This window comes from Monodon monoceros, unplaced genomic scaffold, assembly GCF_005190385.1.
Source record: "Monodon monoceros isolate NGI ecotype Baffin Bay Population unplaced genomic scaffold, NGI_Narwhal_1 Super_Scaffold_18, whole genome shotgun sequence".
In the NCBI taxonomy this organism is placed as follows: domain Eukaryota; kingdom Metazoa; phylum Chordata; class Mammalia; order Artiodactyla; family Monodontidae; genus Monodon; species Monodon monoceros.
Genome location: NW_021703774.1, coordinates 68,833,886 through 68,860,469, shown reverse-complemented (window position 1 = coordinate 68,860,469; position 26,584 = coordinate 68,833,886). Strand labels below are relative to the sequence as shown.

At 50.2% G+C, this 26,584-nt stretch overlaps 4 protein-coding genes across 4 annotated transcripts in view; 2 read left to right on the top strand and 2 right to left on the bottom strand.

The window, feature by feature from the left end:
- Positions 1-2,845, bottom strand: part of IQGAP3 (IQ motif containing GTPase activating protein 3) — a 39,173-nt gene extending 36,328 nt beyond the window's left edge. Inside the window, exons 1-2 of the mRNA XM_029229074.1 lie at positions 2,827-2,845; positions 182-269 (exon numbers count right to left, since the gene is read on the bottom strand). Coding sequence (XP_029084907.1) covers positions 182-246 — 65 coding nt within the window. The 5' untranslated portion in view covers positions 247-269; positions 2,827-2,845. The remainder of the gene's footprint in view (positions 1-181; positions 270-2,826) is intronic.
- A 3,448-nt stretch (positions 2,846-6,293) lies between these two features.
- Positions 6,294-11,495, top strand: TTC24 (tetratricopeptide repeat domain 24). Its single transcript, XM_029227481.1, has 10 exons — positions 6,294-6,999; positions 7,191-7,394; positions 8,007-8,135; positions 8,288-8,400; positions 8,747-8,845; positions 9,887-9,984; positions 10,141-10,241; positions 10,902-10,998; positions 11,157-11,312; positions 11,414-11,495. The coding sequence occupies exons 1-10, from the start codon at positions 6,294-6,296 to the stop codon at positions 11,493-11,495; spliced, it is 1,785 nt and encodes a 594-aa protein (XP_029083314.1).
- A 4,096-nt stretch (positions 11,496-15,591) lies between these two features.
- Positions 15,592-18,527, top strand: NAXE (NAD(P)HX epimerase). The gene is made up of 6 exons (XM_029230507.1): positions 15,592-15,835; positions 15,982-16,090; positions 16,235-16,345; positions 16,429-16,542; positions 17,650-17,797; positions 18,118-18,527. Exons 1-6 carry the CDS (start codon positions 15,654-15,656, stop codon positions 18,318-18,320), a joined length of 867 nt encoding a protein of 288 aa, XP_029086340.1. The 5' UTR covers positions 15,592-15,653; the 3' UTR covers positions 18,321-18,527.
- Positions 18,528-18,756: 229 nt separating this feature from the next.
- On the bottom strand, positions 18,757-25,776 carry GPATCH4 (G-patch domain containing 4). The gene is made up of 8 exons (XM_029230506.1): positions 25,711-25,776; positions 23,096-23,236; positions 22,553-22,626; positions 22,349-22,441; positions 22,162-22,248; positions 20,474-20,565; positions 20,164-20,214; positions 18,757-19,940 (listed from the first exon to the last, which is right to left on the bottom strand). The coding sequence occupies exons 2-8, from the start codon at positions 23,172-23,174 to the stop codon at positions 19,220-19,222; spliced, it is 1,197 nt and encodes a 398-aa protein (XP_029086339.1). The 5' UTR covers positions 23,175-23,236; positions 25,711-25,776; the 3' UTR covers positions 18,757-19,219.
- Positions 25,777-26,584: the final 808 nt, after the last annotated feature.

The window sequence follows — 26,584 nt, the reverse complement described above, 5'->3', positions numbered from 1 at the left end:
CTGCGAACCTAAAACTGCTCTAAAAAATAGTCTGAAAGAAAAAAAAAAAAAAAAGATGCTATTTCAACTTTCCCTTTCCCATAGAATGGACTCTTGTCTTTTTGTATTTGCTTTGGGGGCAGGTGCCTGGGGTGGGCAGGGTGGGAAAGGGAGACCAGAAAGAGGCGGTCGCTCTGCTCACCGCTTGGCTTCCTCCAGCCGGCACAGGTACTCATAGGCGACGTTCTGCCGCCTCTGCTCATCCATTTCCTCAGCTGTGAGGCGTTCATCTGAGGAACCAAGGAGGGGAGCATTAGACAGAGGGCTGTAGCAAGCTTCTTCTTAACAGACTTTCCAAGGCAACTCTGCTCGGAAACCGGAGGCATCTCCCACATGTCTGTCCCCCTAGTCCCAGGACACTGGCTCCAATCTTCTCTCCCATCCAGTAAAGCTTTCCTAGTCAGCGTCCTGTTAAAGGGAGGCCTCCCCACCCTTTAAGAGGGGATCCTTCCTGTATTGGAGGCATTCCTTCCCTTTCCCCTCTAGCCATCTTCCTGACCTCCCCCTTCCAAAACCTACTTCACTGCGCTTCCCTCAGTACCTCCTAGTAGGAATGTCCAGATCCCTGCTTGGCTGGGAACTTAGCTCCTCATTTTATCCCTAATTAGATTCTGAGTTCTCCAAGAACTGTACTTGTGTCATCCTCCTCAGATACTCTCCCAGAGGCTAGGTTAACAGGACTAACTAGAACTCATCATTCAGCAGCCATTCATTCATTCAATACCTCCTATATGTCAGGCACTGGACTAGTGGACCCCTACTCTCAAGAAGTACAAAGATTATTATCAGAAGAGAAAAACATGTAAGTAAAAAACTTCAACCTGATGTGAGAAGTGCAATCATAGCTCATGAATAGTCTATGGACATAGATATAGAGAACGGACATGTGGACACAGGGCAGGACGGGGAAGGTGGGACAAACTGGGAAAGTACGATGGACATATATACACTACCATGTGTAAAATAGATAGCTAGTGGGGACAAGGTATAAAGCACAGGAAGCTCAGCTCGGTGCTCTGTGATGACCTAGATGGGTGGGATGTCGGGGGGGGGGGGAGGTCCAAGAGGGAGGGGATATAGGTATACATAGAGCTGATTCATTTCATCGTACAGCAGAAACTAACACAACATTGTAAAGCAATTATACTCCAATAAATAAATAAAAATAGTCTATGGAAGCAGCAGAGGAAGCAAAGGATTCTACCTGTGAGTAGAATCTTAAAGAATGAACAGGCAGAAAGGGAGAAAAGGCAGTTCAACAGAGGGAACCATGTGAAAAAAAGCCACTCACTTGGGTTTAAGTGGAAGGACAGAGAATTTTAAAAGATCACAAAGGTGTATTTACTCTCCCTTTTGGTATAGGTCACCTGAGGAGTAAAACAGTCTCCAAGCTAAATAAAATGCAGAAAATCTCTGACTCCCAAACTCAAGAACAGGAAATCCCTGAAATGAGACAGCATTCATATTCTGCCTTAGCCACAGCCTCCTTTTATCCTTTTCCCCCCTCTTCTCCCGTATCTCTCTAGTCTCCTTAGGGAAGACAATACAAAAGCTGACAAAATGAGAGAAAGCTACACACATACACCAAGAAAATAAAGTCAGAGAGCTTGAAAACAGAGACAGAGCTTAGCAAATGTCTTTGACTCAGCACTTAATGTTGTTCCAACTCTTTCTCTCTTTTCATTATGTTGCATATCCTGCAATATGATTGGGGCAGGGGCAGGGCTTCTTTGAATTGTCAGTTAAGCAAGTTAAAACACACACACAAACACACACACACCCCTCCATGTTCAAATTGGAAAGCACTGGCCAATCGCAGGAAATCCATCAGTTCTTCTGAGGGGGGTGTACAAGAAACAAGTTTTGGTTGCTAAGCATGGAAAATAAACCAGTAAGTGAGTGACATCACTTCAGAGTTATGAATTGAGGACTGTGAGAGATGGGCGGGACTTTGTACATACACACAGAGTCTTAAAAAAAAAAATCAGTTTTCCTGTCCTTTTCAGATCTGGAACTAGCTTTCCTTCAACAGATAGGTGGACGTGGACTTCGCTTTTTGAATCCTAATGGAGAGCAAGGGAAAGGAGTAGATTTTGCTTTTCTTTCAGAAGGTCAGATGGAAACCTTTCCGCGGTCCCATTTTTCGGACCCCAGTTTCTCTTTCTAAAGCAGTGTTTTTGAAAGTGTGGTACTTGGACTACCCGCATCACAATTATGTGGGGTGACGGAAGAAGCACAGCGGTGCTTGTTATAAATGCAGATTATGGGCCCAAGTCGAGACCTATAGTTGCTAAAGCTCTGGGATAGGATTCAGGAATCTGCATTTTAAATTAGCTCCCCGGGTAATTCCGACACCGTAAAGTTTGAGAGGCATTGTCTCAAAGAAGCATCAAAAAGTCAAGGAAGCCCCCGCAGGCCCTTTTAGGCGTCCCGTCCCCTGGTAGCGCTTGGCAAGTATGGTAGCCAAGAGTAACTGCCGAATTTTTAAGGGGCCATCCAGACCACCTACATTCTCCCAGCCCAGGAGCCCCAGAATTTGGGAATAAGTGAGAAAACTGTTTGTAAGCTTTGAAGCGCGACACAGAAGTCGGAGCGTTTCGCAGCTCACAGGTTTACTCCCGCCCGCAGGAGTCCGGACTGAGTGCTCCCTCCCCACTGAGCACAGTTCGGCCGCCCCTTGCTTGGTTGGCCCTGCGCCCAACCCCAGCCCCCATCTCTCCCAGGACCGCCGAGTCCCCGACCAGTGGCATCACTGCCGGACCCTTCTCGGCCCCTTCTGGCACTCACAGGTCGCCCGGGACGGGCCCGTTCCTCTCCCCTCCATGTTTCTCCTTCTTCCAGGTTTGAATCTCCCGCCGCCCGGCCACCGCCCCTCATCGTAGCCACAGGCAGACAGGACACTTCCTGTCTGTGCCGCAGGGGCCTCTGGGATTTGTAGTTCCAGGCTTGGGAGGTGCGCCGCCAGGTGGGACGAAGGGTACTGTCCAAGACGGGGAGGGGCGCTCCCGGAGGGGAGCTCCCGTTCCTGTGGTATTTTGGGTCGCTGTTTCTCCAGGGCTCCTTCGCTGTTAAACCGTCTTATTTGAAGTAGCCCCTGCGCCCACCCCTGCCTCTATCATTTTTCCCTGATATTCCCATTAACCCCCCCACACACACTTCCTATAGTGTTCTTTGGTCCCTTTAACTTGAGGGCCTACTATATATATATATATATATATATATATATATATATAATGGAATATTAGCCATAAAAAGGAATAAAATATTGCCATTTGTAGCAATGTGGATGGACCTAGAGAATATTATGCTTAGTGAAACCAGACAGAGAAAGGCAAATACTATATGGTATCACTTATACATGGAATCTAAAAAATAATACAACTGAATGTATATACAAAACAGAAACAGACTCACAGACATAGAAAACAAACTTGTGGTTACCAAAGGGGAGAGGGAGGCAGAGAGGGACAAATTAGGGGTATGAGATGAACAAACTACGTAAAATAGAGAAGCAATGAGGATTTACTGTATAGCACAGGGAATTATATCCAATATCTTGTAATAACCTGTAAAAGGATATAATCTGCAAAAGCACTGCATCACTATGCTGTACACCTGAAACTAACACAATATTGTAAATCAACGATACTCAATTAAAAAAAAATTCAAAGGACTGGATGAAGTTTTTGAGGAAGAGCATGTAAAATAAGAAATGAGCAAAGGGGCAGAGTGTTGGGGAACACTAGCATTTAAGAGGTGGACAGAGGGCAAGCAAAGGAGATGGAGAAGGAGTTGTCAGCACAGGAGAAGGACAGCCAGGACACAGTGGGTCGTGGAACCAAGTGAGGAGAGACTTGCAAGGATATATCAGATACAGCAGGGAATCAAACAAGAAAAATGATTCAGAAATGATCACTAGATCATTGAGAGGTCATTGGAACCTTGGTGAGAACGGTTTCAGTCCCTGCTCCCTCCCCAAATCCTCTTCTCCCCTTAAGAGAGGCTACTCAGTGAACAACAGACTGAGCTGCATATTTGGCTCTGGCTATGCTGTGGTAGCATCCTGAAGGCCCAGCCCATGGGCAGAAGCCGCAGGCTGCTAGGAGAGCCGGCCTCGGGCATGGGCACCATCTGTGGCACACAGCACCAGGCCTGCACACAGCAGGCACTCAGCAGAGGCTACCTGGCAAATGCAGGTGAGCCCAAGTACTTCCTTATAATTTTGTTTCTGGCCATGGCCTCTACTTAAAAGAGGCCTTTCTCCCAGATAAATGAGGACATTTGCTTTCTGATGCAGGCCACCCTTGGTGAGTTAGGGCAGTAGGTGCCTGTTGTCCTGGGGCCTGCTGTCCTCTCATTAAGCAGAACCTGGAGGTTGCAGATCAGTGGAGCTGGAAAAAGGAGTTCCAGGGGCAGAGAGGCTCTTCTGATCTCCAGGCCCTTCCTGACCATCAACCTTTCACCCTGTTTCCAAATGTGAAACTACCACACAGAAGCACAGTGTATAAGAGTGTGTGTGTGTTCGTGTGTGTATGTGTGAAAGGGTTCACTTCTGGGACAACCCAAGCCTCATTAAAGCTCGCAATTACGGTTAGTGGAAGGGACCTTAGGCTAATTAGCCCAGAATCAGAAAACCTGGGCTCTAATCCTAGCTACATGAGTGCTCTGTGACCTCAGGCAAGTTACATCTGCTCTTCTGAGGTCCCTTCCTCTGTGAAATAAGGGAATGGGATAGACGATCTTTGAAGCTGTGACTAGTAACAAGCCCTTGATGCTTTGATTCTTGCCTGAAGTGAAGGATTGATGCGTGTGTCTGCAAGGGTGGGGAGAGGTGGCGCAGGAAGGGCAATGGAATCCAGGTATCTGTGCCCAAGCACCAGCAGGGTTCAGCACTAAGATAGGGCATTTGAGCTGTCAATCAAAGAATTCCCTAGGAGTGGAGGGAGGTACCTGGTTGTCTAGGAACCCCAGGGGCTCTGAGCTAAGAGATAAGGGAGGTAACCCTAGCCTGAGGGACCATTCCAGAAAGCCAGCTACAGAGGAGATCGAGGGAGGTAAGGCGTTTTGTGTCTGGGGCCCCAAGACCTTGTGGGGGCAGCCGGGAATGCCTCAGGAATGCGGGTCTCAAAGAGAAGATTTCTGGCTGTTCTTAGGAGCAGGGGGAGTTTCTTTAAAAGGAAAATGTATCACCTCTGCCTGCTTCTCCTAAAGAAAAAAAAAGGGGGAGAAGAAGAAGCAAATGGGAGGGGCTGAGAGCTCAGCTACTGGATCTTTTCCACTCCTTTTCCTGTCTCTTGGGAGGAGAGTTCATGAAAAGGCTTTGCCTTTCTGGGGGAGAGATACTAATGGGAAACACATGCTGATGAGAGAAATGTATTTGGGTTTAAGAGTGCCCTGGAGACCAGAGCAGGATGTTGGGGGACTGAAACTAGCAAGCAGACAGAAACCCAAGGAGGTAGGGGAGAAAGAGGTTCCCCTAGAGATAGGGAGTAAGCAGTAAATGGAGAGACAGTAGCCCTGCCCCTGGAAGTTGGCTCCTTGTCAATTCCATGGCCTATGCAGCTTTGTGCCACCAGTGCCTTGTGTGGCTCCCTCCCAGCACACAGCAGGAGCTCACTGTTCGGTGAGCTGACTTGAACTATACCTTGAGATTAGACAGCAGGAGAATCTAGATATGAGTGGGTGTCTTTGGAGGCACAGGGTGAAGGAGATGGTGGAGAAGAGGCCATGTATGTGCTCTGTTCGTTCATCCATTCATTTATTCATTCAATAAACCTTTTTTATTGTGGTAAAATCTATATATATAATAATAATGTAATGATCTATAAAACTTTTTCATCTCATTCAATAAGCATATATTGAGAATCTATGTGCCAGACCCTTCAAGTTGCTCCAAATCTAGTAGGGGAGATAGACAAGAAAGTCAATAACCCTAAACCCAGTGTGATAAATGCCGTAAAGGACATAAGGTGCTATGGGGGTACAGAAGAGGGACCCAGTTGGTTGAGGGGAGGGGCTTTCTGAAGGAAGCTTGAAGTAAGTCTTGGAGGACGAAAAACTAGTCTGGACATTAGAGTGAGAGTTAATATGGTGTTCAACGGGTTAGATGAAGCAAAGTGAGATGTCAGAGAGAAATCCTTGAGACCCTGAGGGTCACACCAGGGCAGAGGTAGAGCTGAATTGCCTAGAGGGATAGTGCTTCGGAGGAAGCCAAGGATGACATACTGACCCCTCTGCTCCCTATCGTCAGCACTATGTCTTCCCTCAACACTGAGGATACCCTGCAAGAGTCCTCGCCCTCTCCTTCAAGCTCCAAGAAGAAAAAGAAGAAAAGAAAGTGGCCACGGCAAGAGGCCAGAATCCAAGCCCTCACCAGGGCTGGCCACAGGGCCCTATTGGCTGGTCAGAATCATGAGGCCTTGACCAGCTTCCAGAGGGCCTTCCTCCTGGCTTCCAAGTCACCACAAACCAGGGACACCCCTGTTCTCCGGGCCTGTGCCTTCAACCTGGGGGCTGCCTACGTGGAGACTGGGGACCCAGCCAGAGGGCTTGAGCTGCTCCTACGAGCTCAACCTCAAGAGACAGCCCAGGGCGGGTGTCATGGCGACCAGTGTTTCAACGTGGCTTTGGCTTACCACGCCCTGGGCGACCTGCCTCAGGCTTTGGCCTGGTATCACAAGGCCCTGGGCCACTACCAGCCACTAGGTGACCAGGGGCAAGCCCAGGCAAAAATGGGAGCCTGCTACCAGGCTCTGGGACAGCCTGAGCTAGCAGCCCACTGCCTGCAGGAAGCGAGCCGGGCCTACGCCCAAGCAGGGCAACCCAGGGCTGCAGCCCTGACACTGGGGGCTGCAGCGGGCTGTATGCTGAAGAGTGGGCAGCATGGGGTGGGTGATGTGGTGCAGGTGCTGGAGGAGAGCCGGAGGCTTGCTGAGAGGAGCACTGAGCGAGGACTGCTGGGTGAGGCCTTTGGGCAGAGAAGGTGCGGGATCTGGGGAGATTAAGACTTGGTGATACTCTGAGAAGTGGGGTGGAAGCAGAGGCAATTCTGAGGACTGGGGGAACCCTGGGAGAGTGGGGCAGAGGCTGCAGCAGTACAGCTTCAGCTGCATTCTGACCTGGCTACCACTGACCTTGGCCATGCCCTCTAGGGCAACTCTATAACGACCTAGGTGTGGGCTATTCCCAGCTCCAGCTGTTCCCGCTAGCAGCAGAGGCCTTCCAGCAAGCCCTGCCCCTGTGCCGGGGGCCAGGAGAGGAGGCCACGGTGCTAAGAAACCTTGGGATGGCCCACAATGCCCTCGGCAACTATCAGGAAGCCCGGGAGTTTCACCAGAAGGCTGCCGACACACACGGTGGGTACCAGGGGCTAGGGAATGGGATTGGGGCCAAGGGACTAAGAAGGGGTTCCAGCTGGGGCCCGGAGGCTGAAGAGTAGATGGACGTTTAGAACTAATTATGGGACTGGGAAGTCCAGGACAGGGGAGTGAGGGGGTGCAGGGGGTGCAGGAGATGGGATAGCCAGACAGGACAGAGGGTCATGGGCCCAGAGGCTGAGGCCTGGGGTTGGGAAGGCAACAATGGGCAGAGGGAAGAGCCCTGGCTGGTAGAGGAGGCCTGAAGTGGAGCCAGTGCTTGCTCTAAATGATTGTGTGACATTTAGCGAGTCATTTTTGCTTTCTGAGCTTCAGGTTCTACATGTATAAAAATGGAGCTATTAATACGTGCCTTGCCTGACGCCCTGGATTTATACGTGGCTCAAACTAGCATGGGGGAGGCATTCAGGCCAAAGCTCAGGACTGAGGAGAGGCTGAGTTTCAAGCGTTCAGGCCTTTGTGGTGCATCTGGAGGTGTGCCAGGGTTGAGAACAAGGACTCCTGGCAACCCTCCCTTTGTCTTTGGGGGTAGGGTCCTGATGCCCCAGCAGCCAAAGTCCTCTCTTAATATGGGGCGGGCTCTATCACCAGGCTCTGTGGGGCAGCGGTGGGAGCAGGGCCGGAGCTTTGGAAGCCTGGCATTTGCACTGAGCCAGCTGGGAGACCACAAGGCTGCCAGAGACAACTATCTACATGCTCTGCAGGCTGCCCGGGACACTGGTGAGGGTGAGGGGGTTTGCAGGTGGCTTGGGGTGGGACAAAGGCTGAGAATCCTTGGGGCTGGTGGGGAGGCAGATGGGGGGACGGGGGGGGGGGAGTACCTCTGGAGGGGTAGGGAGCTGCGGGAGGACCTCTCAGGCTGTCTTCCCCAGGGGACGTGAAGGGGCAATGGCAGGCCTGTGAGGGTCTGGGGGCTGCTGCAGCCAGACTGGGGCAGCATGACCAGGCTTTGAAGTACTATAAGGAAGCGCTGGCCCGGTGTCAGGTGAGACCCTCCATCCCGGAATCTAACTCTTCCCCAATATCCCTCCAGCTGCTCTCCTGCTATCCTTTCTCTGGCTGATATTCATTCACTCGTCCAACGTGCATTGAGCACATTGTGTGCTAGGTCCTGGGACACTCTTGAGAGGAAGAGTCCATCTCTGTCCACGATTCTGGGCAGGTGGTGGCAGGACCCTGGCAAAGGCATGGGGATGGGCTAGAAAAGAGGGGAGACAAAGTCCCCTTCCCTCCCCCTTTCCTCCCCCTTCCCTGTTTCTTTCTTCCCCAATCCCCAGAGGACCACAAAGCCCAGGCTTCCTCCATTACTCCATTATCCACTCTCTCCCCAGAAGGAGCCAGATTCTGTGCGAGAGCGGCTGGTGGCCAAGCTGACAGACGCCATAAGGACCCACTTGGCCCGGGGTGGGCTGCTCCCAACCCACGCCCTGGTGAGATGACACCTGAGACAAGGAGCGGGGGGTGGGGAGAGGTTACCCAGAGAAAGGGGTGGTGGTGAGCAGAGCTGATGTCCTCAGGGCTGCTGCTGCACTTGACTGCTCATCTGTGTTCATCTGCCCTGGGGCCTGCATATGGGACATATATCACTTTCCAGAGGCCACCTGGGGATGGGGAGGTGGGTGGGGGATTGTGGCACGTCTCCAACACTAGGGCTGTGCCAGGGCCTTGGCTGAGTGGTAACTAGCTCAGTGGGTGAAAGCCAAGGGGTGCCTTCAAAGATACTGAGCAAAAAATCTGTGAGCAGGTGGAAAGGTTTGTCCTTGGCTGCAGTTCCCCAAAGGGCCACAGGATGGGAGTAGTGCTCCAAGGACGTTCCTCTCTCCCCTCCCTCCTTCGCTGGGGGGCATTTCTCTGTGGGTTTCTAGCCGTGCCCCTCCTTCTCTGACCCCTCCTCCCCCTCTCGCTACCTCCCAGCCTCTCTCAACAGGTCAGCGTCTCTCCAGCTGCCTCCTCCCTCACACTCTGAGATTTCTCAGGCAAACTCCTATGCCAGGAATTGAAATTATACTTTACTATTTGTTATATTTATTTACTAGGTTTTATGTTCTGTCTATTTGAAAGACTAGGACATCATATTTATAATTTGCAAGTAAAATTAAATGAGCCTGGTATAAGCAGAGGACTGGATTGGGGGTCAGAAGACCTGGGTTCCATCTGAAGTTGGCCACCGACTTTGTGTGACTTTGTCCCGGAGGCCCCAGGCAGGATGAGGTGGTCATTAAGCTCTGGCCAGTTCTGACAGTCCATGAGCCCGAGTTCTAACTTGAGAGTTACTAGCAGGGACCTTAACACAACAAAGGGCCTTGCCCTGTAATTTCATCCTCAGACACAAGGCACAGCCCAGCTGTCTCTAGCACTTCTCTGTCCCTCTGGGGCCATTGTGTGTGGAGAGAACATACATGCACACCACAACCACTGCTGGGGTGGCCATTTTTCTCAAACTGATTCCCTTTACTCCCCTTCATTCCCAGACCTCAGCTCCAGGGGGGCCCCAGGCTCCAGGTGGGGCCTGCCCCGTGGTGGGGACCCCAGCCAGGGTGGGAAAAGGTACAGCAGGAGTGCGGTACAGGTGAGTGAGTAGGGCAGGCAGGAACAGAGCTTCAGGTGTGGGTATGGCCTCTGGAGGGTGTTGGGAGGTGTCATAGCCTGGCAGTGGCCGGTGGGATCTGGGGAGGGGGGGATCTGGCCAGAGTGCCACTCTGCCCCCTGTTCCCTGCCCCTACAGATCTTCCGATAGGTGGGAAGATGAGTTAGAGGAGGGCCACGAGGGGAAAGAGGAAGAGTCGGCGAATGTTCTCACGACGTCTTGGACACCAAGACTGGAGCGTGAGTCTAAGTAGGCTGTTTCCAGCTGTGCATCGCCTTCCCCCAAATGGGAGACTCTCATTTCCTTTATCCCCACGCCCCACTCTGTCACTTCCCTGCCTCAGGTCTGATACTGAGGCCGCACCCCACACACATTATATTCCCAACCCCAGGACCAGCCCTCCCCACTTTCTGCTTGTCTCTCAAGGCACTGGCCCATTTCCCCTAAACCCTCTCCTGAATCGCCTCTTCCTCCCTGCTCCCGAGGCTTTCCTAACATCTAGAACTTTGTATCTTAGGGCACCAAGGCTTTCACACCTACTACATGTCAGGCACTGGATGCTTTTCTTACCTTAACTTACTGTTTACTAATCTCTTCCCCAAGGGCTTGGCACTCTGAGGACAGAGTTCCTTGCTACTTGGTGACTTGAATTCACTGATGTCTTCTTTTCAGCGTGTTTTCTTCCAGGCATCAGTGACACTGGTGAATCATCCCCAACTTTAGTCGGCCCAGGTTTGCCAAGCACCTGCCCTGTACAGGTGTCTCCTCTGTGTACAGTGACCAATACATCCCCTGATACCCACCCTCCTTGTTCTTCTCCCAAAGATGTCTTGTTCCCACCATGATGGTTCTTGGTGCAGAGAGGCCTGTGATGAATGTGTTTGGTCCTCTCCATTCAGGTCCAAGACCCAGGGCCAATCTCTCATTTGGAGGCCAAGGCCCCCTCAGAATGGAGAATCCTGGCCTTCTGGTCACCAACGGCCCCCACAGCAAGAGGTGGGTCCCTGCGGGAAGGGAAAAGGCCTTGAGAATGGATAAAAGAAGTAGGAGAGGGTGTGGCTTTGGATGACTTTAATGGAACATGAAGTTGGGGGAAGATGTGGTCTGGTGCTTAGGGATATGGTGCTTTGAGCCTCTTTGTCTTTGCCCTTTAGCAATCTGAAGAACCCTCACCCGGCTCTGGAGGCCCAGGGTGTCCCCTGCCTCCTGCACAGCCTGAGTGTAGCCCTCAGCGAAAGAGAGAGTCCTGCCGAACTGGGGGACAGGCGGCTTAAGCCTACTCCCTCCTGCCCTGGAGCCTGCGAGCAGAGGTAAGGGTCAGAGAGGGTAACAGAAACGGGAGCCAGGGCAAGCTGCCTTCTGTTCGCTCCCTAGTCACTCCCATTGGCAAGCCCCTCTCTGCCTCCTTCAGGTCATCCAAACAGCCCAGGGAACCCCCCAGCAGGAACCCTCAGAGGAGATCCACTGAGTCTGGCTTCTGCATGATCATGTGACCCTCCCCTGCTGGCCATAGCATGGCCCCTGCAGTACCTCCTCAACATACACACTTCAGGGGCTTCTGGGGCTGAGCCCCTTCCCAGTCATTCCCAGTGAGCACTGTATGGACACAGAATACAATGTCAGAAAGTGGGATCCGGAGCAGGCTGGACAAAGGCTTTGCAGTCTCAGCACTGAGGCAGTCTGTGTGCTCCTCGTTGGGAGTTTTGGACTCAATAAGCAAAAGAAAAATGGAAAACGGATGGTGAATTTCCCCCCTTTCCTTCTGGATTCAAACCTCACAACTGCTAAGGCCCCTGCCAGTTCTTAAAACCATGACATCTTGGTTAAGAGGCTTTGGAGTCACTGATTCCATTTTCTCACATAGAGAAATGGCGATCTAATGCTACAGAAGATACGCCTTAACCAACTAATGGATGCATTCCTCTTCCTCCAAGAAACATAGCAGATCCTGGATACAGGCCCCTCAGGCCTGTAGCAAAACTGCTACCAGCAGCTGCAACAACAGTATTATGTAACACTGATCACTTAGCACATGCCACACACTGTTCTAAGTGCTTCACAAGTGTCTTCTCCTTTAATCCTCACAGCAGATGAATCCCCTGTCACAGATGAGGAAAACAAGGCACAAAAGTTAACTGGTTTGCCACCCAGGTCACACAACTAGTAAGTGAAGCTGCGATTCAAACCTAGGCAGTGAGAAGCTTCTAGAATGCTGTGCAGTCAGTTCTACTCCCCCAGTTAAGCCATTGCTTACCGAGTTGGTTGTGTTTGATACCAAATGTGTTTATTCCAGTTGTGTTATTGTAATATGTAATTTAATTAAATTGATAAACTAAGAGTGTGAAAACAAGCAGTTTCTATGAAAACTAAATTGAATCCTTAGAAGACGTGATTCAGGTGACTCACCTTAAAAATTGCTGTTGAATTAGATGTAAGCAGAGAGACTATTACAAATTGGGGGAAAATCATAAAAATCTAGATGAATTTTGCACTCAGTTTGCTCCAAATATACAATAAATTTTTTTCCACCTTAAGGACACAGACTGCAAATTGCAGGTGATATGTAAGTGGTGAAGTTTATGAGATAAAGAAGATGGAGAACTACAATCTTTGGCCCTATCCTCAGAGACAAGACCCTGGTCACACTTTGACAGATGGCAAATGAATGGGTTTTTTTGGCCGTGCCATGCGGCTTGTGGGATCTTAGTTCCCCCACCAGGGATTGAACCCTGGCCCTCGGCAGGGAAAGCGTGGAGTCCTAACCACTGGACCGCTGGTGAATTCCCTGTATTTTTTGTTTTAAGTTGAAATAAGATCATCTACTCCCAGTCATGTCAGATAAGAGCATGTACTATACTGTGAATTACTTCACAATGAAATTTTGAGGATGCATTAAAATATTTGTAGAGGACCTACTATGTTCCAGGCACAGAACTAGGTGCAGGGGACACAGCTGTTAATCTTCCTTATCTAAATGGAGCTTATTATCTTGTCAGGCATTCAAGATGTCTTGACTGGGATGCAGATTCACTGACTGTAACAAAAACCAATATAACATTGCCTTTAAATAGAGAAGAATGGATTTTGAGGGCCAAGTAGCAGCATCTGTCACACGAGAGTATTGCTACTGGGTCAGGCCAACCCAATATCAACCATCATTGGTTCTACCATTTCATAGCTATATTACCTTAGGAAAATTACTTGACTTCTCTCTGCTACTCAATTTCTCATCTCTAACATGAGGATAAAAATACATCATAGGATGGACAGGATTAAATTAGATAATATGTGTAAAGCATCTGGAACTCATTAGGTGCTCAATCCACATGCCCTTCTTGAACTGGTTTTGAAGGCATTTCCCAAAGAAAACTCCAGAATCTGAAAGGCAGCAAGGTGGACTAGGGCACTTGGGCACTGCCTTCCTGAGGATAGCCCTCATTTGGCTGTTTCATAAATTGTGAGTGTGTGTGTCATAATTTTATAGTTACGTCTCATCAGAATGAAGTCAGCAATTGACAACCCTTTAGTTACATAGTTCTGCATTTGGAGAGGCATTTCAGCATAGAATAATGCTTAAGACTACATACCCTAGGGGCTTCCCTGGTGGCGCAGTGGTTAAGAATCCGCCTGCCAATGCAGGGGACACGGGTTCGAGCCCTGGTCCGGGAAGATCCCACATGCCTGCCGCGGAACAACTAAGTCTGTACGTCACAACTACTGAGCCTGTGCTCTAGAGCCCACGAGCCACAACTACTGAGCCCAGGCGCCACAACTACTGAAGCCTGTGCACCTAGAGCCCATGCTCTGCAACAAGAGAAGCCAATGCAATGAGAAGCCCGTGCACCGCAACGAAGAGTAGTCCCCGCGCGCCGCAACTAGAGAAAGCCCACGCACAGCAACGAAGACCCAACGCAGCCAAAAATAAATAAGTTCATTAATTTAAAAAATAAATAAAAATAAAAACACTGAAGAGCACTGCATACACAGCAGCCCTTAAAAAAAAAAGACTACATACTCTAGGTCAAGCTGCTTGGATCCTAGCTCCACTGACAGCTATCACTGTATCATTGGACATGTCATTCAACATCTTTGAGCCTCAGTTTTCTCATCTGTAAAATCGGGATAATAACAGAGTTGTGAGGATGAAATGAGATGTTTCATGTCAGCACTGGGCACATAAACTCAAAATGTTATCTATGTCAAAGAAGCATGCTTCACATTGTGTTTTAGAAATGAATCTTCAGAATTACCAAATTAATTTTCTCAAGTAGGCTTGTAGGGAGTCTTGACTAATATATAAAAGTGAAACTACTTATATACCGGTGAAGTTATAAAACAAAGTTAATGAGGTCTTGAATAAGATTATCCAATTGTAATGTAAACCCTACATTTCAATTTAGATGAGTAAACTCTATGAGTAAACCACAAACAAAGTCTAACAAAAACAATTTTCCACCTCAATCACAGTCTGATACATTCAATTTCCCACAACAAACATGTAAAACAAACGTAGATGAAGGCGAAGGGTACAACCCATAGGAGATGTTAAACCTCTTATAATTAAAAAGGAGACTATCAGAGGAGTAGTTAAAAGCAGGAGGGGTTCTTGTTTTCTCAGTGAACTAGCCGGGAATGGAATTCACGATACAGAAAAAGAATATACTAGCATAAAAACAAGACCTTCAATCCTGTAATAAACCATAAAGGAAAACGGAAAAAAACAAACAAACACAAAAACCCAAGACCTTCATTCCACCTGGATAATTATCTTTATCTTAATGCCTTAATGTAACTGGTCTGTTATTCCCCATACTTCTCTCTTAACCCGGCAGGAGTGTGCTTGCATTCTTAAAAGCTCTTGGGTTACAAGTTTAGTCTTCCTCTCTAGGTTTTTCTTGAAATATTACCGTGACCTGGAGTCTAGGGTTTCAACTACATTTTTAATCTTGGCATACTCAACCTATTTAAGGTTTATAATTTTCTATTTCCACAGCTATTACCCGATGAAGAGGGATAAGTATTATGTATGATCAGGGAAGTACAGCGTGCTCTCCTGGTAAACAGAGATAGGGGAAGCTAATTTGGTGGGGAGAGGGGTACTAAGTTATATGAAATGCTTAGCAGTGTGAATAAGAACATTAATTTATTGAGCCCTATGTACCAGGCGCTGTCGACGACTTTGCATGGATTACCACCAGATGAAGTATGTACTCGTATCCCCATTTTATAGACAGGAGACTGAAACCTGGAGAGCCAAGTTCACTCAGCCACTAAGTGGTAGGGGAGGAACCCGGGCTAACTGCTATGCTATACAGCTTCCTGAAAGAGCTACGAAAAACAAGAATTATTATCAAAGGGCGGTTGGAAGCAAAGCACTTCGGGTCATCTGTGAGGCAATATGAAAACGCTCCCGCGAAGGGCTGGCATCTAGACAAGGCGCCCGGACGAGGTGGGGCCGGGGCGGGAGGGCGCTGTCGCGCATACCAAGACACGGAGGAGCGGTGGAGTCCCACTACCGGTCCCGCCAGCCCCAGGACCACCTCCTTCAGGGGCGCGCGCGGCCCCGGGCTCTCGGGGGCGGGACGAGGGGCCGCGCATGCGCCGGGCGCGGCGGGGCGAGGCGGGGTGGGCCCGCGCGCTCTGAGAGCTGAATGTCCGGGCTGCGGGCGCTCCTGGGGCTCGGGCTGCTGGTTGCGGGCCCGCGCCTATCGTTCCTCAGAGTCCAGGCAGGCGCCTGTCGCGCGGGAGCCACCTGGTGGGGGCCGCAGCGGCTGATCTCGGGTGGCCGCGGGGACTCAGAGGTCATGGCGAGCTCAGCAGTGAAGTACCTGAGGTTGGACGGGCACGTGCTCTCTGGGCGGGCACGCTGGGAGCGGGACTTGGGTGGAAGCCCACCCCCCCCAGGGGCGGGACCTGGGCCGCGCCGCCTGCGCGACGGAACACCTGAGGGAGGGGGACTCAGGCTGTGGGTTTCCTCAGCCAGGAGGAGGCCCAGGCCGTGGACCAGGAGCTGTTTAACGAGTACCAGTTCAGCGTGGACCAACTTATGGAGCTGGCCGGGCTGAGCTGTGCCACAGCCATTGCCAAGGTCAGTGGCACAACTCTCCACCTAAGGGGCAGTCACTGCGCAAGCCACCTGGCCTAGGCACAATGAAGTGGGAGGGACGGCCAGGCCGAGACTGGGCTGTCACTGCCCGAAGCCCTTCTGAATCCCCTTTGACTCTGCCTTCAGGCATATCCCCCCACGTCCTTGTCCAGGATCCCCCCTACTGTCCTGGTCATCTGTGGCCCCGGGAATAATGGAGGAGATGGCCTGGTCTGTGCTCGACACCTCAAACTCTTTGTGAGTATGTGGGGAAGGGCTGTCGGGGAGAGTATGAGGTTTCCGGGACCTGGGCTTGAATCACCCCTTTCCTTTCCTCATAGGGCTACCAGCCAACCATCTATTATCCTAAAAGGCCTAACAAGCCACTCTTCACTGCACTGGTGACCCAGTGCCAGAAAATGGACATCCCTTTCCTTGGTGAAATGCCCCCAGAGGTAGGTGGTTCCGGTACTGCCCTCCTCAGTACTGCTGCCTGTGTTCTGCTCTTCCCTCACCTTTCCAGACAGAGCTCATTTGCTTATCTTCCTCTCTAGAGGATTAACTCTTAGAGGGCAGGGATAGCGCCTGACACAGAAGATGCCTAAAGCATGCTATCTGAATGGAAGTGGTGTAAGAGCCTTCTCCATAAGGCGTGCTCCATGAGTTCCCAACACTACCTTCTCTTCAGCTTCATTTCCCCTTGTCACTTTTTTTTAAATTAATTCATTCATTTATTTTTGGCTGCATTGGGTCTTCGTTGTTGTGCGCGGGCGCTCTCTAGTTGCGGCGAGCGGAGGCAACTCTGTGTTGCAGTGCGCGGGCTTCCCGTTGCGGAGCACGGGTTCTAGGCGCGCGGGCTTCAGTGGTTGTGGCTTGTGGACTCTAGAGCGCAGGCTCAGTAGTTGTGGGGCACGGGCTTAGTTGCTCCACGGCATGTGGGATCTTCCCGGACCAGGGCTCGAACCCGTGTCCCCTGCATTGGCAGGCGGATTCTTAACCACTGCGCCACCAGGGAAGCCCCACTCCTGTAACTCTGCAGCCAGGTCCTCTTCGCCTAGCTTGCAGTAAACACATCATGTGCATCCCTTGGGAGCTGAGGTGACTGCCTCATCCTAAACCCTTTCTTCAGATGCTTCAGATCTTGGATTTAGGAGTGGAAAACTTGAGAACTTCTTTTTAAAATTCCTTAACACATTTTACAGATGAAGAGACTGAGATGCAAGAGAAGGGAAGTGATTTGTGCAAAGTCACAGAACCAGATCATGGCACAGCCAAGACCAGAACCTGTCCCTCCATACTCCAAGTCTCAGGCTGTCCTACACTGTAGCCTCCCCAATGGTTGGCAGGCACTCAGAACAGAAAATGTGACTGGACTCAGCTTGGCCTCAATCAGTGACCCACTTGCACTTAACTCTAGGCTTCAGAATGCCATCTGAACGAGATAAAATTATATTTGTGCCTATGTGAATGGTCTGTGGGTACAAAGGACAGCCCTCTCCTGTTAAGGGTTCTTTGTGCAGCTGCCGGCTCTGACATCCTTTCCTTTTTCTGCTCTACCACAGGCCACGCTGATTGATGAACTATACGAGCTGGTGGTGGATGCCATCTTTGGCTTCAGCTTCAAGGGTGACGTTCGGGAGCCATTCCGCAGCATCCTGAGTGTCCTGAATGGACTCACTGTGCCCATTGCCAGCATCGACATTCCCTCAGGTGCTGGGTCCAAGGAGGTTGGGGGGGATTGGGGCCCTGCCCTGCCTCGAGGTAGGTACTAGGAGTCCTGGTTCTTGACTCAAGGTTCAGACCAAGTGTAGAGGTGCATACCACAGCCAGAGTAGGGCTGGGGAGCAAAGTTCAGGAATGCCCTTTACAGTGACTGTCAGAGACCACAGCCCAGGAGTACATGGACACGATTTCCTCAGGTGGGGACCCAGGGGGCTTCCCACTCTTTTAGGACTAGAGTAGAGCAAGGTGTGCAAGGGGACTGGACATCTGGTCTTTTCCGCTCTTTCTGAATACCACCTTCTTTTCAGGATGGGATGTGGAGAAGGGGAACTCTGGAGGGATCCAGCCAGACTTGCTCATCTCCCTGACAGCACCCAAAAAGTCTGCAAGCCAGTTTACTGGTCGCTACCACTACCTGGGGGGTCGTTTCGTGCCTCCTGCTCTGGAAAAGAAGTACCAGCTGAACCTGCCACCCTACCCTGACACCGAGTGTGTCTATCGTCTGCAGTGAGGGAAAGCGGGCGGGCATTCTTCCCAGTAGATTTAGTTCCTCTCTCCCAGAACTGTGGAGTCCTGGGAGCTCTTCTGGCAATAAAGGTTAAGAGATGGCAGGAGCCAGAGAGCAACACTGGAGATGTGGTGCCCTCTCTCTGGGGGACCAATATGCAAGAGGGGTTGCTATGACATTTGGGGGCAATGACAATTCACTTTCAGATGCTAAAAAAGGCTCCCAAGTGAGGTGTGCTGTCCTTTACACACACACACAATTCTTATCAGGGATGCAGACAGGGAGCTGGGTGAGGTTCTCTGAACTTTCTCCTTCCACTTAACAGCACAGCAAGACTACAGGAAGTTAACAGAAGGGATTTCTTCAGAGGCCTCCAAGGAAACTAACTTGTATTCAGGACCTTCTCAGGCTGAGAATGGAGATGATGGTCAGGACTTATATACAGGCTTGGAGACCAAGCTGATGTTTATTCAATTTGGTATAGTTAGAAACTGGCAACCTATGGGCTGAATTTGCATGTCTTTCTTAGCCTTCACAAAATTAAAAAATCAGTACATTTCCCATAAGTCTACATTTTCAACTTCTTTTAGCCAAGATGCCCCTTCAGAGGCTGTCTGCATTCCCGTTCCCATAGCCCCCAGCATCCTTGTCCCTTAGCTGCCCGGGCCTTGCAGGTGCAGGTTCAGCCATCTCTGGGTTAGATGCTGTAAGGGGGACTGTGCCTGCTCCCTCAAGTCAGACACGGCAATACCGCTCTCCTCTCAGCGGACTACTGTTCCAGAGCTGTTTCCTCCTTGGAAGGGACTCCTCACTGAGAGGGTACACAAGACCTGCACCAACTCAGGTCCCTGAGGCTTCAACTCCTGAAGAGGAATCGATCGGGCTGCATCTTGACCTGGCCTTCAGTTTCTCTTCTTTTGTTTCTTCTTTTTTGCTCTCTGGTCAGTGTGGACTCCAGGTCTTTCCTCCTCTGGTTGCTTCTGCCTCTTCTTACCTTTGCCACTTGAGCCCGTGTATGCCTTGCTCTCTGCTGTCCTAGCCCTGCCACCTTCCTCCTCCCCTTCATCCCCTACATGCGAGACGTCCTCCTCCTCCTGATGCCGCTGTCTTTTCTTCTTGCTTCTCCTACTTTTCCGATCACTGCATGATCTGCTTTCTGCTTCTCTGGTCCCACCATCTACAACAGCCTCCTCCATGTTCAAGTCTTCTTCCTCACGCTGCCTCCGCTTCTTCTTCCTTTTCCTGAGGGACTGATCAGTTTGTTCTCTGTTTTTCAATTCCCCAAGCCCACTTGTTCCTGTGGTCTCTTCTTCCTCATGCCTTACAGCTGTTCCCTCTCTCTCATCTGTGACACTTTCTTCTTGATGGCGCCTCTTCTTCTTCTTGCTTTTCCTGACACTCCGGTCAGTGTGTTCTGGGTACTCTTCTGCATTCCTTTCAGTTGCCGTGGCCTCTTCCTCCTCTTTCTGCTTCCTTTTCTTTTTCTTTTTTTGTGGGGGCTTGCTCTCAGACTGCAGTTGAGGGACCCCAGGGTCCTGGCCTTTGAGACAAGCCAGGAAGGCCTGCTCCTGGGCCTCTAACCGCGCAAGCTTAGCCTTCATCGTGATCCCAAGACGGGCAGCCCTGAAATAGATGGGGCCCAAGTCAGAGGGAGGGTATTGGGGAAAATAGGCCTAATTTCTGAGACTGCAGGGAAAGTTCATAAGGGAGGAGCTGCTTGTCTTCAGGCAGCTTCAGAAATGGGCAGAGAATAGGAATCACTTTCTCTGGGGCGAAAAGAGTGGCACAGGGGTGGGCTTGTGATGGGGAGAAAAGAAGGGAGCCCAAGAAGCTAACCGCTACTTACTTGTGTGCTGTTCGCCCCTCACAGGCTTGGAGCATCATCTCATCAGTCAGACTGTTGGGGAAGGGCAGGAATCAGGAGTTACAAACAGATCTGGTGGAAAGGCTTGACCTCTCCTCCCCTCTAAAACATTCCTTCAGCACTGAGTTCCTATTCAGGACCTGGCACTTTTCTAGGTGTAGGGGATACAAAGATGAGTACAACACATTTCCACCCTGATGAAGCCCACAGTCAAGCATTACACTTGGTCCTTTCTTTTGAGATTGGAAGGCATCTCCTCCCACATGCCCCTGGCACTAAAAAGAAGTCTCACATCTTTGGAGGCTTGGGCCCCTGGCTGTCGTCATCACTGCAGCTTTCCAAGTCCTTGTCTGGCTTCTCCCCACTTGAAGTCAGTGTGGCCGTCTAGAAGGAGGAATCATGGGGGTGGACAAGGCCCACTCAGCACCACCACCATTGCTCTTCCCTCCTGGAAAGGGAAGAGCAGTGGTGCCACTGCCACCCTGAACAGCCACTGGCACAGATCTGTCAGCCCCCAACATCGCTCCTTGCAGCCCCACACGAGATGTGCCAAACTGCATACATCAACTTGGGCAGGAGGTGGGCTGCAGTTGGGGGCGGGTGGGGTGGGGGCAGTCCTGGCCTCCCTGGCTCACAGCCAGCTAGTGGGCAGAACAGGAAGGGAGGAAGAAGTGCTCTGGGTCATCAGGTCTTCACAGTGGGACAAGTGCCCCCTGGCGGTCATCCCATGGTGCCAGTAATGTACAATAAAGATGCTACTTTTCATGCCCCCTCCCCCTATACCTATGCACAGTACTTTAACCAGGTTAAGAACCTACTTTGGGCTAAGAGGTTGGGGATAGAGTGGAATAAGGACGAGATGGTTCCAGCCCAGATGGAATCTACATGGTTGAGGGGTAAAGGAATATGGCAGAACATAGAAAATGATGATGAAAGTGTTGTCTGTGCTAGAGGAAGGGTACCCTACTCAGGCTTCAGGGTTTGGGGAATAGTTTCTACAAGGAGCTGAGCCCTGGAAGACAAGAAAAAGGTCAGCAGGTAAAGGGGCAAAGGAAGCAGAATGTCCCAGGCAGAGGGAATAGCATGTGCACAAACTTGAAAGTGAAAAAACATGGTACCTTGAAAAGATTCAGATTCCATCTGGCTAAAGTGTAGAGGTCCTGAGAGGTGGCGAGAGACAGGCTAAGAAAGAAGGCAGGGACAAGGCATGAAGGGCCATGTGAGCCAGTCTGACACATCTGGACCGTGTCATCCGAGGTCAAGGAGGAGCCAGTGACAGAATGAAATGTGTGTTTTTCAGAGAACACGGGATCCTTTGTGGAGGATGAACTAATCGTGGTGGGGACTGAGACTAGAGTGAGGGGTCTAGTTATGAGGCTGTGAAAGAAATGAGGCAGGAGAGGATGATGGTCTGAACTGGGGCAGAAGACGGCCACAGAGATGAATGGGAAGGATTTGCTAGATAATACATAGAGCCCTTAAGGACATAATAGAGGATCGTTAAATGTTAGCTCCCTTCTATTGGCGGGCTAGAAAAGGGGAGTCTGAACACCTGGGTTCTAGTCCTGTCTGCCATTACTAGCCAACTGTGGGCTCTTCAGCGAGCCACTTTCCCCCCTTTTGGCCACATCTGCAAAATAAGGACAATGGGTCAGATGATCCCGCAGGTCTCCTCTGACTTTTAAGTCCTCTGAATTAGACATCCCCTCCCTGCCCTGCTCTGACAGCTCCTGACTGTGCCCCACCCCCCACTCCCCGTTGCTGCCCCCTCAGCAGATGGCAGGGATCCATTCAACCTGAAGATTTCAATTCTTGCTGAGGGTCTGGGCAGTCTAGCTAAGCAACAGCGAGGTTGGTCACAGGATCCCACTGCTAGGACAGTCCTGAGAATAGGTAGGGCATACAAGGCAATTGTTCAGGCCCCAGGGGAGACCAGGGAAGGAAAAAAGGATGGGCCCTCTCACCCCCAGCCTCTAATACCTTCACAAACTTCTGATACAGCAAGTTGGGCTTGGAAGGATCATGACGGGTGGTCTCCTTAGACAGGCACCTTATCTGTACGCCATCCTGTGGGGGAGTATCCGTGAGCGGGTGACATGCCATGTCTCCCTCACCCCCACATGTCCCAGGCCTTCATGGTTCATGTGCCTACTATTAGAGCTTATACCTGCCCAGTTTTCACTACCAAGCTGGCCGCAGTCTTGTTGAAGAGATCATTCCACCAGTAGTTTGTGAACTCTTTGGCAGGGTCGTGTCCCACCTGCCAGAGGAAGAAGTGTGAACTCGGGACCCATCATTCCCCTTCCTCCCCCTATCCTCAAGGCCCTCCTCTCCCATCCACACTGACCTCCCTCAGCCTGCCCAGTCTTACCCCATGAGTGTCCTGCTTCAGCGTTACCCTGAGGGCCTGGGTGATGCCATTCTCCTTCCGGCCCAGGCCTTTGCCTGCAAACACAGTGAATGATTTGGCTTATTCCACTTCTGCCCCAAGCCCTCACAAGGCACACCCAGCACATGCCACTCCTTGCCATTCCACATACCTAACTTTGGGCATGCTCCGTCCATCTTGGAAGCCCTCCCAGTTGCACTCTTTCTAGCACCTCTCCATGCAGTCCTCCCATCTTTGAGCCCAAACTATCTTTCCTTCATAATTCTCTCAGGACAGAAGTCGTGTCTCTTCCTCCCCCTCCCAGTCCTCCGAACCACTTCTTTCTCACTATCCACCATCATATTTCTTCCCTTCTTCCCTTTTCTGGAAATGTCAGCAATTTTCTTCTGCAAATTTCCCTTTAAACTAACTTTCCTCCTTCAGTTGAAGGGACTACATAGGGGTTAATCCAGGATGATGCCTCTTCCCTGGGCAGAGGGTAGTGAGGGAGTTGGGGAGATGTGAAAAGGGCCCCATGGGAATCACCTCGAGTCCACCCATGCTTTAGCAGCTGCTCCTCAGCAAACTTCATCCCACGACTCTTGACCTCTGGGGTGACGCTCATGGTGAGAAAAGAGTCACTGTCCTCAGGCCCTCACCAGAGAAGAGAAGGGGTCACTATCTTCCCTTTAAGAGGAAAAAAAAAGAACGTGCCCAAATCATCCATCAAATCCATCCTGACTGCTCTTGTAAGAATTCTTTCCTGAAGCTGGAGCAGAGACAGAGGAAAGAGGCCTGGTGCTTGGGGAGCTCCCTGTCCGACCACTGAGAGGTCAATGTCAACATGTTGAAGGCCAAGGAAACCTGGTATTAATAATAACACCCAAATGTATGGAGAACTCCCTACATGCCAGGCTGTGCTAAGATTTTACATGGATCATTTTGCGTACTCTTCCCAGCCCGGGAAGATTTCCTGAACTTTACATTCAGGAAAGTATTATATCCCTGTTTTACAAATGAGGAAACTAAAGCCTAAAGAGGTTAGGTGACTTGCTCAAGGTCACACAGCTGATACATGTAGAACTCAAACCCAGGCAGCTTGTCTGCAGAGTCCCCACTCTTTACCACTACCTGATAACATCTCCCACGATTTATTACCACGTAAAAAGAAAGCAAGGAGGTGCTTGTTAACCTGAGTTATAAAACAACAGTACTTAACAGAGCCCATATTCTATACCTGTGCCCCAGCATTTACACTGTCCTCTCAATGTGAAGGCTACATGCCTCTTCCCCACTGTCTTTCAGTCTTGTTGGAGCACCCCTTTTGAAACTGTCCAGCTTAGGAAGGGCGCTCTTATTGAGCATTTAAAGCGTAACAGAGGGGTTACACATATTGCTATACTGTCTCATTTAATCCTGACAGTCCTGTGAGATACACCTTATCCTTATTTTACAAAGGGTTTTTTGCCTGGGGTTACACAGCTGTTAAGAGATGGAGCTGGAATATGAGCTCAGGTTGCCTGACTCCACAGTGGCCCACTTTCTATCACATTCCCAACTACAGTCATCCCTCAGTATCAGCGGGGGATTTCTTCCAGGACCTGCTGTGGATAGCAAAACCCATGGATGCTCAAGTCCCATACTTAGCCTTCCGCATCCCAGGATTCAACTAACCACTGATTATGTAGTACTGTAATATTTATTGAAAAAAATCCACACGTAAGTGGACCCATGCAGTTCAAATCTGTGTTGTTTGTCACAGCTGTACTTGCATTTGTTTAGAGTTGTTCAGGTGTTCCTCATTTTGGACTCCACAATGGCACTGTCCAACTTATATACCAAATTTGCCTCTGAAACGGTTAAGATGGCTTACTACACAAGACATTCAAAGCTAAGACTATCACTGCTGACTTGAGTCACTAAAGTTAACTTGTACTAAGATCATTTATTACAGGCATTGCAGACCATTTTAAAAGCTGATTAATGGCACTCCTGGAGTAACCCTCTGGCCTCCCCAAGTGACCACTGCAAAGGCTATAACTTTCAGTTGTGTTTAAGAATGTCTAGTGAGTATGCTAATAAAAAACAAAAAGTCAGACACATCGTCACCCCTCCTAAACATTACATATTAGGTTTAACAACGATGACCAGTCTGGTTAGGTATGAAGAGTAGCAAATTTAGGATGAATCACACTTCTGTTCACATTTCTATTGTGAAGGATGATTATTTGAAAGCCTAACTGACACCTTGAGAGTCCCAACAGAAAAGCACTGAGTGAAGAAATGGCCCTATCTTGCTTCTTGATAATGCAACAGAAGTAAAATTCAAACACTGAGGCCTTTGAGGCCACCTCAAACCTCTGCTTCTTCTCACAAGTTATTTCTAATCTACTAGCCCCCAGATTTCAATAACAACAACAACCAACACATGCATTTACTCAATGCCAGCCTGCTGCTAATTGCTGCACACACATTATCTCATTTAATCCTCCCAACAATCCTATTAGGAGTTGTTGGGTTTTTTTTTTTTTTTTTTTTTGGTAATTGACAAATGGCCCTGAGAAGTTTAGTTACTTGTCCAAATCAAACAGCTGGCAAGTAGCGGATCCAGGATCTCAGGCATTCCAGAACTGGTGTTCTTAATCACTACATTGCTCAATCTCATAGACGTTTGTACTTTACGCTGTAAAACCTACCACTGCCTGTCCCTTGTCGCAGTAATTCGAAACTATACGCCCTGGTTTTATTACCCAACCCCGGTGTACTTAATGCAACTCCAAGAATCGAGAATGCGTTCAGTCGTCATTCGTTGAACTGAGTGACATAGATGGTGATTGCTTTAACCGACCTAGAATGGATAACTGGACAGAAGCAACTAGATCCCAGGCTGTGCGCCGCAGTCTTTGTAAACTTATAGCACACTTTCAGGAACTGTTTTCTTTCCAGTCAACCTGAGTTTTCTGGAGAAGGGGCCCTGGGCCACCTTTCTTACAGCGATTCCAAAGAACCGGCAACCCTTTCCCTAGGCCTCCTTCCTCTTGAGGTCTAAACTCCAGCCCTCCTCCCGCAGTTTCACTTGGGTAAAACTACTCTCCTGCTCTCACATTTGCTCCTGAGCCCGGGCTCTGACAGCCACCGTTCGGGGGACTGTAGGCTCTTACCGTTAGTGTAAGGTCCTCTCCGCAGAAACATGTGCCAGACGTGATCTGTGCGCCGCCATCTTCCCGGAAGTGCCGTTTCGGTCGTTCTAGGCTGTCGAAACCATAGAGACGCACGCCGGAACCGAACTCTCGGTCGTCCCCGGAGGAACTGTGTTGTGCGCGTTTCAGAAGATCCGGAAAGTGTTCTATTTTCTTCCTCCCTGCCGGTCTGAACGGCCGTGGGACTTCAGTCCTATCCGGCTCTATTGGGATGCCGAGAACAGCTTTGGGTCCGACACTGACTAGTTCCAGGCACAAATATGAGGAAGGAAAACTTTAGGGGAAACCATCGAGAGTGGCCTGAGAGATTCGTGGAGGCAGAGAAGGAGGTAGCACCTCTGAGGTGATTTGCGGGGATGAATACTCAGCCTGCAGGGACAGTTATTTATAAAATCCTAGAGATGAGAGGTTTCAGTAGGTTCATCAAACACTTTTTTTTTTTTTCTTTTTTTTGCGGTACGCGGGCCTCTCACTGTTGTAGCCTCTCCCGTTGCGATGCACAGGCTCCAGACGCGCAGGCTCAGCGGCCATGGCTCACGGGCCCAGCCGCTCCGCGGCATGTGGGATCCTCCCGGACCGGGGCACGAACCCGTGTCCCCTGCATCGGCAGGCGGACTCTCAACCACTGCGCCACCAGGGAAGCCCATCAAACACTTTTTGACTCACCACGCTGTGCCAAGACCTGCCCCTTCTGGTACTGGTGATACAAAGATGCATAAGAGAGAGCCCTGACTTCGGGGTGCACCTAGTCTAGCCCAGGGAAAATCGGGACCTCGAGTGGGACTGGAGAGAGAGGGAGGATCCCAGAATCCATGCCAGGTTGAGGAGTTTGGAC